Source organism: Crocuta crocuta, unplaced genomic scaffold (genome assembly GCF_008692635.1).
Source record: "Crocuta crocuta isolate KB4526 unplaced genomic scaffold, BGI_CrCroc_1.0 scaffold8, whole genome shotgun sequence".
Lineage (NCBI taxonomy): Eukaryota > Metazoa > Chordata > Mammalia > Carnivora > Hyaenidae > Crocuta > Crocuta crocuta.
Genome location: NW_027532162.1, coordinates 213,425 through 222,516, shown reverse-complemented (window position 1 = coordinate 222,516; position 9,092 = coordinate 213,425). Strand labels below are relative to the sequence as shown.

Sequence of the window (9,092 nt, the reverse complement as noted above, 5' to 3'; positions counted from 1 at the left end):
GGCCCCTGCGCGGCCCTGTCTGAGGGCGGGTGCCCACCTGGTCAGCCGCCACTGGCACGGCGGGGGTGGGGGGCTCAGGTGAGCGGGGTCACTCACTTTGCACGGTGCTGAGGTGGGGACATGCAAGGTGAGGGGCAGGCGGGGCCAGGCAGGGCCCCCCCACGTGCTGCTCCCCCGGGTGGGGCCGTGAGCCCCGGGAGGACACTGGGCGGGGGGGGGGGGGGGGGACGTGTCTGGGGGCCGGGGTCCCCCGCCCGCACCTAGATGACAGCGCTCTTCTCCTCCTGGAAGGAGGCGCGGGGGGCCGGCCTGGCCAGCAGCAGCTCCTTCTCGTGGACCAGGCTGTCCAGCAGGTCCTCCTGGCGGTAGTTGTGGTAGACCTTCAGGAAAGCCAGGACGGTGACGGCCAGCCAGGCCAGCCACGAGGCCCAGAGGCCGAACTACACAGAGGGCAGACGCGGGGTCAGGAGGCCAGCCAGACCCACCGCCCGCCTGCCCCAGGATCTGCTCGCCCCCTCCTTGCGCGCCTATCCCTTCCTGGCATCTGGCGGCCTGCCCGCTGAACCCCAAGCGGCACAATGCTTTGGGGGGTTCTGCCCCCCTCGTGCCCAGGCAGCCCGGCCCACCCAGCTCCAAGGACGCCCGCCCATAACAGCCCCCGGCAGCTGCTGGGACAGCTGAAGGAGAAACAATTTAGTGGAAGCAGGCCGGGGCCGCTCGCGCCAGATCCTCATTCCAGGCTGTCACCAGACTCAGCTCGCGCCTTCCCCTAATCTAACTGGCACAAAGTAGCACTGAGGCATTTTCCACTCAATTTTCGTGAACGGGTCTCTGGCGCTTTCAGCTCATCTCAGCAAAGAACCTTTGGACCCGCCAGACGTCCAGCTGCCTCGCGGGTTCCTCTCCATAGGAAGAGTCCTCAGACCAGGCATGGGCCCACATGAGCCCTGAGGGGGCTGCGTGGGGTCCAAAACCAGACCTGGATGCCAGCACGCCCTGGTGCGCTTGTGCTGGAAGGAGCCAACCCCGCCCGGACACCCCGCACCAGTGTCATCCGCCTGGACACGAATGCAGACTTTGAGACACAGGCGCTCACTGACCACTGACAAGTCCGGATACACCTGCAAATGGTGTCCCCAGAGAGGTACCAGGTCTCCCGGAGGGCAGGGCGGGGAGAGGAGCTCCGCCCCCACACCCTTCTGCAGACATGGCATCAGCTTTCCCCTGGCCGGGCAGGAACTGCGAGCCCTCCAGCATCTATCAGACGGTGCCCACTCCAAGCGCCCTGCCCTGGACCGCAGACCCGGGATCTGATGCCTGGCTTCCTCTCCACGCAGCACAGGGCCACTCCCTCACCCTCTGAACCTCACTTCTGCAGTTAGTTCACGCTGGCCCCTCCTCCGAGGACACCCAATGCCTCACCCCTGTCCACATCCACCTGCAAGAACCCCCACCCCGTCTCCAAGATCCAGCCCTCCCAACCCCTCCTCCAGGAAGCCTTCCTGACTACACCGCTCACTCAGCTGTTATCTCCTTCGCCTGGCCCCATCCTCAACCTTCCCTAGATGAGGGCGAGAGCGTTTGGGGACAGTCTGTGCGTTCGGCAGTGACTGGTCCCCTCCCCAACGATTCCCTGCCTAGTAGATCAGTCNCCAGAACAGCCCCGCCTACCTGGCAGCCCCTCCTACCAGAACAGCCCCGCCTACCCAGAGGCCCCTCCTACCAGAACAGCCCCGCCTACTGGAACAGCCCTGCCTACCTGGCAGACCCGCCTATCCAGCAGCCCCTCCCACCAGAACAGCCCCGCCTACCCAGAGGCCCCTCCCACCAGAACAGCCCCGCCTACCTGGCGGCCCCACCCACCAGAATAGCCCCGCCTACCTGGCGGCCCCGCCCACCAGAACAGCCCCGCTACCCGGCGGCCCCGCCCACCAGAACAGCCACGCCTACCGCCTGCCCCACCTACCTGGGCGATGGCAAACTGGTCATAGAAGGCAGAGTTGTCCACGTTGAGCTCCAAGTTGATGTCCTGGAGCTCTTCGCAGCTGAAACAGCAGGTGGGGTGGCGGGTGACACCCGGACACGGGGCATGGGGAGCGGCATGCAGCACCCCCAAACGGTGAGGCAACTGTCCTGGACCCAAAGGCCCCATCCCTGACACCCTCCAACCAGAAGCTTCTGCTCCCGCTCCCCCCTACCCCTACTGCTATCTTCCAAACCCTCCACGACCAAACCGGGCCCCGCACTCAGCCCAGGCCTCTGCCTTGAAGGCGGCCCAGGTCTCCAGGGCCTGTGCTGTGCTGCCATATCCGCCCTCCAGGGTCCGAGTGCACCGGGCCTCCTTACCCCCCCAACCACACACACACACACACACTCGCACACGCACACACACACACATACACGCACGCACACACCCAGCCTGGCTCTACCCCCAGGGTGTGGGGGCTGCCCTACTCTCATTGAAGGGGTATTGAGGCCAAGGGGGCAGGTCCCAGGAAGGCCCTGGCCAGGTGTGCAGAGGCAGGAGGCGCAGGTGGGGTGGACAAGACCCCAGGCTCAGGCAGTGGGGGGGGGGGAGGGGGGCGGGGCCCAGGCGCACCTGTGGGACACGGTGCCCTTCTCGGTGATGGCATCACACCACATGGTAAAGCCCACACTCACAATGGTGCTGGCGATGAAGACCAGGAAGACCACTGAGGCGCTGACCAGGAGGTTCAGGAAGGCGTAGAGGAAGGAGCTTCGGCAAAGGACAGGAGAGGACAGTCACCGTGCACCACCACCCAGGGTCCCCATAACATCCAGCAGTGGCGGGAGACAGCGGGGTGTGGGCCCAGACAAGGTGAGGGGCCGCCAGGGCCACTTCCCCCTCCCTCGCTGTCCCTCACCCCGAAGTCCCATGCTGACGCCAGGCTGCCCACCCGCGCCCACTGGAGACCTGGAGCCGGGACCGAGCCCCAGAGCGTTTGCGCCCAGAGCGTTACGACCAGCACAGGCTGAAGAGGCAGGACACCCTTTCCAGGCCGTTCCCCACTTGGCTGCCCCGAGGCCACGTGCCCACATGGTCATCAAGCCCGCTGGCCTGCACCGGCATCGGGGGCTTGTGGTGTGGCCCCCGCTCCCATCTCTCCACTGAAGCCTGAGGCCCAGCGGTGCCCGGGGTGGGGGTGGGGGACGCAGGCTCAGGGCCAGGAGGACAGAGCTCGGGGCCACACGAACCTGGCCCCACTTGGGTGCCTACGCAGGACACCAGCGTTTGCTCTCTGGAGGAGGGGGCATGTGGCTGGAGCCCCACAGCCCTGCCCACCACCCTGCCACCTCCAAATCTCCCTCTGGAGACCCAGAGTCCTGAGTGGGAACCTGGGCCGGGCTGAGCCTGGGGACATGCAGGGCAGGGGGGACAGGGACGCCCTCAGGTGGGACAGCAGCCCCGCGGCCACCTCTACACCTGTGCCGGTGGACATCTGTGCCATCAGCACATGGAGTCTGAGGGGCAAGATCAACGGCTTCACAGAGAACACATACTTAAGGTCGCAGCTTCAGCCAGGAAACCGTGCAAGCTGCCATCAGATGCGGTGGCTTCAGGCCAGGACAAAGCAGAGATCTACGCACCGTCCACTTTGCCCTGCGTCCCATCTCTGCCTTCACCCGCCACACACTTAGTGAGCGTCCCCCCACCCTGTGCTGAGCCCTGAGCACAAAGGAATAACCAAGCCCCATCCCAGCCCCGGGAGGCACCCCAGCCTTGGGCAGGCAATCACCTCAGCCAGCAGCGTCCCCTCAGGGCCACCTGCTGCACCGGCTCCAGGGCTGGGGGCTTGAAGCGGAGGCGGGAGGGCCGAGGCTGCAGTCCCAGAAGCACAGCCAGCGTGTCTGCGCTCACACTCACATGGACGCACGGGCGTCAGCACCGCCCCCAGCTGACCGGGGCCATCGTCAGGGCCACGACAGGGTCAGGTCATGCGTGTTTCTTGTGCAAACCTCCCTGTGCTCCATTCCCAGCCTGCCTGAGCCGCTCGGGTGTTTCGTCGTAGGTGGGTGGGCTCCGTGCCCCCTGCCCGGGGGCTGGTGATTTCCTGACTTTGCAGATCATCGCCCCTCCATCCTCTGCCAGGGGGCTGACCCAAGAAGACTGTGGCAAGGACCCCTCTCCCTGGCTCCTGGTTGAGCTCAGCCAGTGGGGACTGGGCAGGGGGTGGAAGGAGAGGCACTGGGGTGGGGGGTGCCCCCCAGGCGGCTGTCCCTCCACCAAAGGTGACCATGCCTCTTCCAGTCCCTGCAGCCGGAGGTGAAAGAGCCACACCTGGCCCACATCGTCATCTCTGCGAACGGCCCTCCTCAGGTTATCCTCACATGCATGGGCCTGAGAGTCTGTTTCCAGCTGGGACCCCAGCGGCCAGCTCCAAACCCCAGGACCCGCCCGGCCCTCGGCGCTCTAAATAAGAGGTCGGGGCCTATAGTTACAAAGAGGGTGCGTTGGGGCCAACCCCACCCCGAGGTCCTCACCGAGGACAGCAGGGTGTCAACTCTGGCCACCTCTTTGCCAGTTGGGTGACCTTCAGCGAGTCACTCTCTGAGAGCCTCAATTTCTCCCTCTGTATATTGGGTAGCAAGAGCCCCCCACTGGCTCACTGTGGAAACGGAGGGAGCTTGTATGGGCAGGGGACAGAGAGCTATAGCTGCAGGGGGCTTCCCCCTGAGCACACCCTCCCCCCCCCGGGATGAGCCTCCACCCACCTCCAGAACCCTGGGCTGGCGCGTGGCTGCAGAGATGGAAGTGTGGGAGCAGCGTCCTCAACCAGATGCCTGGAGCCGGTGGCTGGGGGCCAGCTGTGCCCCCTGTGGTGCAACACGGGGCTAGGCTGGGCTTGGGGAGTCCACAGGGGCCCTCCTTCCCGGGAGCAAATGCTCCAGGGAAAGCAGAGGCTACCCAGAGCCTACACCCCGACTTTGGACGGCCACTCTGCTCCAGCCCGGGAGAACACAGGGGTCCTGGGGGGGCCAGGACCGAGCGTCCACAGGCAGAAGGAAGAAGATGCCCGCCCTGGGCACGGAAGGCCAGCTCCCTGGGACAACGGGTTCCTGGGGTGCCCTCCACCTGCCAGCAGCCTCCCCTTCCCACCAGGGACCCTGCCCTGCACGTGCCCGGTATCCTGGATGAGCCAGCTACTGCCCGCCGTAGGCCTTTGGGGGCGGGGGAGATGACCAGGGTGCAGAGGATGTGCTGGCAGGGCAGCGCCCCAACTTCAAGTCCTGCTCCCCCTCCTGGGAGGAGTTGTAGAGAGGCAAACCCAGGGCTCGACGCACCCCATGTGGCCAGAACCACCCCCAGGGAACCGGCACAGCCTGAGACGCAGCCCCCACCCCCTGGGGGCGGGTACAAGGCATCCGCCCCATAGCCAGAAACGGACTGTCTGGGGGCTCCAGCCACATCCCTACTAAACAGGCGCAATCTGGGGCTCTCCTCCGGTGACAGGAAGGCGTCCGTGCCATCAGACAGGGAGGGGCGTGGGGCTGCTGTCCTCCCCCCACAGCCTCCTCCTGCTCCCCGAGTCGTCTGGGCCGTGGCACCTGCCTGGGCTGCAGAGTTCTGAAGGACTGAGCGTGTCCAGGGCCTCACTCAGCCCGGCCCCAGAGTCCACAGTGCCCCCTGCTCCCCAAGGACCCTCGGCCCTCCTGCCGAAACCAGGAAGCCCGGCACACACGGGGTTAACTCCATCTTTCTCTCCTCCAGCCTCTCAGGGTGCGGGAGATGTGCCGTCTCCATGGTGACAGCTTTCCGGGAAGCCCTGGGAGCGACTTGCAGGCTGGGGGACAAGTGTGGGCAGGCAGATGGGTTGTTCTGACCCAGCACTCCCCAGCCGTCAATCACAGACCGCGGCCACCTGCACGCTTCCACTCAGGCTACGCTGCCCTGGGCCCCCCAAGCCCGGGACCCTCCCTGGGCTTGCCCAGGGCCACCAGCCAGGAAGCCCCAGGGGCCACTGTTTCACACCCCCTTTCCTTCAGCCAGCAGCCCCCACCCTTTAGCCCTTTACACTCCAGGGCACCAGCTGTCTGAGCCCCACTTTGCCCAGAGGCATTCCCTGCGTGAGGAGGGAGCTGGCACATGGACAGGGGCTGCCCCGGCACCAGGGACCCGGCCCTGAGCCCCTTCCCACAGACCAAAGGGCAGGGCCCTGCCCTGGGTCTCGGCGGGGTCCCGGCTGGTCTCTGAACGGGGACTCAAGAGAATTAGGGTGCACACCACCCCTACGCAGACCCCGAGTCTGACAGCAGCAGTGATGTCCTTGATGAGCTGGACACCCTGAGGGCCGTCACCGCCCCACGAGCTCGCTCTAACTGCCCTCCCAGCCTCCTGTCTGTCCCAGCACCCGCTCCCTGCTCTCCACGGCCTGACCGACACCGGAGCCGGGACTGGCCTCTCCAGGCTCCCAACCTGCCTGTGGCTGCACGAGGCAGGCCCGAGCTTCCTGGGGGGTCCAGGACTCGCTGACACAGCCCGCAGGGCTGACCCCGTGGCCAGACTGTGGGTCTGCAGACCCCAGAGCTGGGGGCTGGCTGCCAGGGAGCAGACCTCACACACAGGCCTCCTTTCTGTGTTCGGTGGCCCCCAAGCTCGGCCCTGAGCGCCCAGAACCTGCCTTGGGTCCATCCCGCCCGGGGGCCCCTCACACTGGGCCACTCCCGGATCCCTGGGGGAGCTCTGGCCTCGTGCTACCAACCACACCCAGACGAAGGCTTGGCTCTGGACAGATGTCACAGCAGGCTGGCTGCCGAAGGCACCTCGTCCCTGTAAGACAAGCGGCCTAACGGTGTTCAGGATCTAGCTGGTGAGGCCCTGTGAGCAGGCAGGGCCCAGCCTTGGGGCTCAGGGCATGTGAGGCTCTGGAGCCCGGGGACCCCCCAGGACTGGGAGCAGGGCGGGCAGGGCTGAGAGCCCCAGATCCTGCGGGAAAGGAATCCTGGTCACTCAGCCTAGGCAGCAAATCTAGGGACTGCGGTGACAGCAGCTCTGTCCTGTCTCGTCTGACAGCTGTAAGGGGGGGGGTTCTTGTGAGGGTGCTGGTCTCATAGGGACCAGGTGGGTCAAGGGGCCTGTGCCCCCAGCCCCCAGCCTCCTGGACCGCAGGGACCTCAGCTACCCTGCCCTGCGGGACCCGGTGTCATATACAGAGAGGCTTCCCCTGTCCCGATCTGCACGGGGACACTGACTACGGTAACACCCAGCTCGGCAACGTGCATGCCCGTGACATCTGACATCCCTCGCGGGGATACCAGCCATCGAGTGTGTTGAGGGAAGCGTGAGGCCTGTGGCAGCGGGCAGAGCCCCGGCCCCACGGCCCCCGGAGGCCTGCCCAGGCTGACGCGCGGCTTCCTGCAGACCCTGAACCTGGAAACAGTGGTGCGCTGAACGGCGCCCTGCCAACATATGCCCGAGTCTTCGCTCCAGGACAGGCGCCTGTGACCTTAACTGGAGACGGGGTCTTTGCACGTGTCATTCAGCTAAAGACCTCAGGATGAGGTGCGTCCTAAACCCAATGACCAGCGTCGTTATAAGAAGAGGGGAAGAAACAGAGAGAGAAAAGAGGCCACATGAAGACAAGACACAGCAATAAGAGTGGCAAAGCCCGGAGCCAAGGGATGGGAAGGCCGTGGGCAGGGGCTGGACGGAAGCTGGCCGGGATCACTCCTCCCTCCGGGGGGCCCACCCTGCCAGCCCCTTGACTTAACACCTTTGGCCTCCAGACCTGTGGGGAATAAATCGTTTGCAGCTTATGTGTCTGTGCTTTTCGCTACGTGAGCCCTGGAGACCCACACGTGTGCGTTGCTGGACGTCACCCTCCTCCGAGTGTTTCAGCCCCTGCGCCGGCGCCGCCTCGGCCGCCCGGCTCCTCGGCACCTGCCAGCGCTGCCAGTCCTCGCTCGCCCCTCTGACGGCCCCCAGGGGTCCCTGCCTGACCCGGCTACCCACTGGGGCCCTCAGAGCAATAGCTTCTCTCTCACGTCCCAGAGAGAAGAGAAAAGGCCCCCAAACTGCCAGGGCGGGGGCAGGGCCAGGGAGCAGGCCCCGATGTCCCCTGTGGCTGTGAGGGCGGCCAAGGGGCAGCAGGGGCCTCCGGGCGCTCAGCACAGCAGTGCCCGGCCAGGGTCCCACAGGCTGGAGGCGCATGGAACGCTACTGGCCGAGGACCCGGGTGAACCCGCTCTCTCCCAGAATTGTGTCAGAGCAGGGGAGGGTGAAGGGGGACCCGGAGGCCAGCGGGGAGGGAGGCCTCGTGGACCTGCTGCTCCCCGTCTTGCATCCCCAGCCGAGGCCCGGGTGCTGGCCGTCGGCCCGGGGAGGCCTTCGCCCCACTACCGTCCTTCCCAGGAGGAAGGGGAGAGGGGACGACTCCCCCGTCCGCCTTAACGGCCAGCTGCCTGGCCTGGTCCCTCCCCCCCACCGGAGTAGCGCCCAGGCCCAGACGGCTAGGGGGTGTCGCGAAGCGCTGAGGGACGTGGGCCTGGCTGAGCCAGCAAGCCAGGGAGGGCCCAGGTCAGCGGGGAGATGACAAGGCAGCATGTGCGCCCCAGGGGCAGGGACGGTAAAGGCCCAGGGCGAGAGGCGATGCACTCTTGGGGAGGGAAGCCCTGGCCGTGTACAGAGCACCGGTGACCCTCACGGGCCCGGGTTCTGCGCAGGAGGCGGAGAGCGCCGAGGGCGCCCGGGGCGACGGCGGGACTGCGGCTCCCGGCAGCGGCGCCGCGCCAGGCCCCCACTTACCCCTCGTGCCCCTTGCAGAGGAAGAAGAGCGCGCGCCAGGCGTGCGCGGCGGCGAGCAGCAGCGACAGGAGGCTGGCGAGCAGGCCGAAGCGGCAGGCGGCCGGCGGGCCCCACTCCTGCACCGTGAAGCGCTCGCGCTCCTGCGCCGTCAGGTTGGCGCTCAGCCACATGCCCTCGGTGAACAGCAGGCAGCGGCCGCGGAAGGCGTGGCCGTTCTCGGCCAGCGGCACCACCACCACGAAGCTGAAGAGGAAGGCCAGGAAGTAGCAGACGCACTGCGCGAAGAGGAAATTGTTGAGCGCCATGGCTGGCCCGGGCGCGCCCGGAG

The 9,092-nt window shown here is 66.5% G+C and overlaps 1 protein-coding gene across 2 annotated transcripts; it reads right to left on the bottom strand.

The window, feature by feature from the left end:
- Window positions 1–224: 224 nt before the first annotated feature.
- TMEM179 (transmembrane protein 179) lies at window positions 225–9,076 on the bottom strand. Of its 2 annotated transcripts, none has more exons than XM_077776518.1 (4): window positions 8,765–9,076; window positions 2,600–2,737; window positions 1,967–2,045; window positions 225–440 (listed from the first exon to the last, which is right to left on the bottom strand). In XM_077776518.1, exons 1-4 carry the CDS (start codon window positions 9,067–9,069, stop codon window positions 261–263), a joined length of 702 nt encoding a protein of 233 aa, XP_077632644.1. In that variant the 5' UTR covers window positions 9,070–9,076; the 3' UTR covers window positions 225–260. The 2 variants fall into 2 exon arrangements, with proteins under 2 accessions (XP_077632644.1, XP_077632645.1); XM_077776519.1 differs by having other exon boundaries at window positions 225–380.
- Window positions 9,077–9,092: the final 16 nt, after the last annotated feature.

Bases quoted from the DNA above. Each gene is read 5' to 3' on its own strand.
- TMEM179 (XM_077776518.1), bottom strand. From the start codon at position 9,069: ATGGCGCTCAACAATTTCCTCTTCGCGCAGTGCGTCTGCTACTTCCTG. The intron at 2,738-8,764 runs GTAAGTGGGGGC...CCTTTGCCGAAG, and splicing joins CTCTGCAAGGGGCACGAGGG to CTCCTTCCTCTACGCCTTCC. The intron at 441-1,966 runs GTAGGTGGGGCA...CCCTCTGTGTAG, and splicing joins ACCAGTTTGCCATCGCCCAG to TTCGGCCTCTGGGCCTCGTG.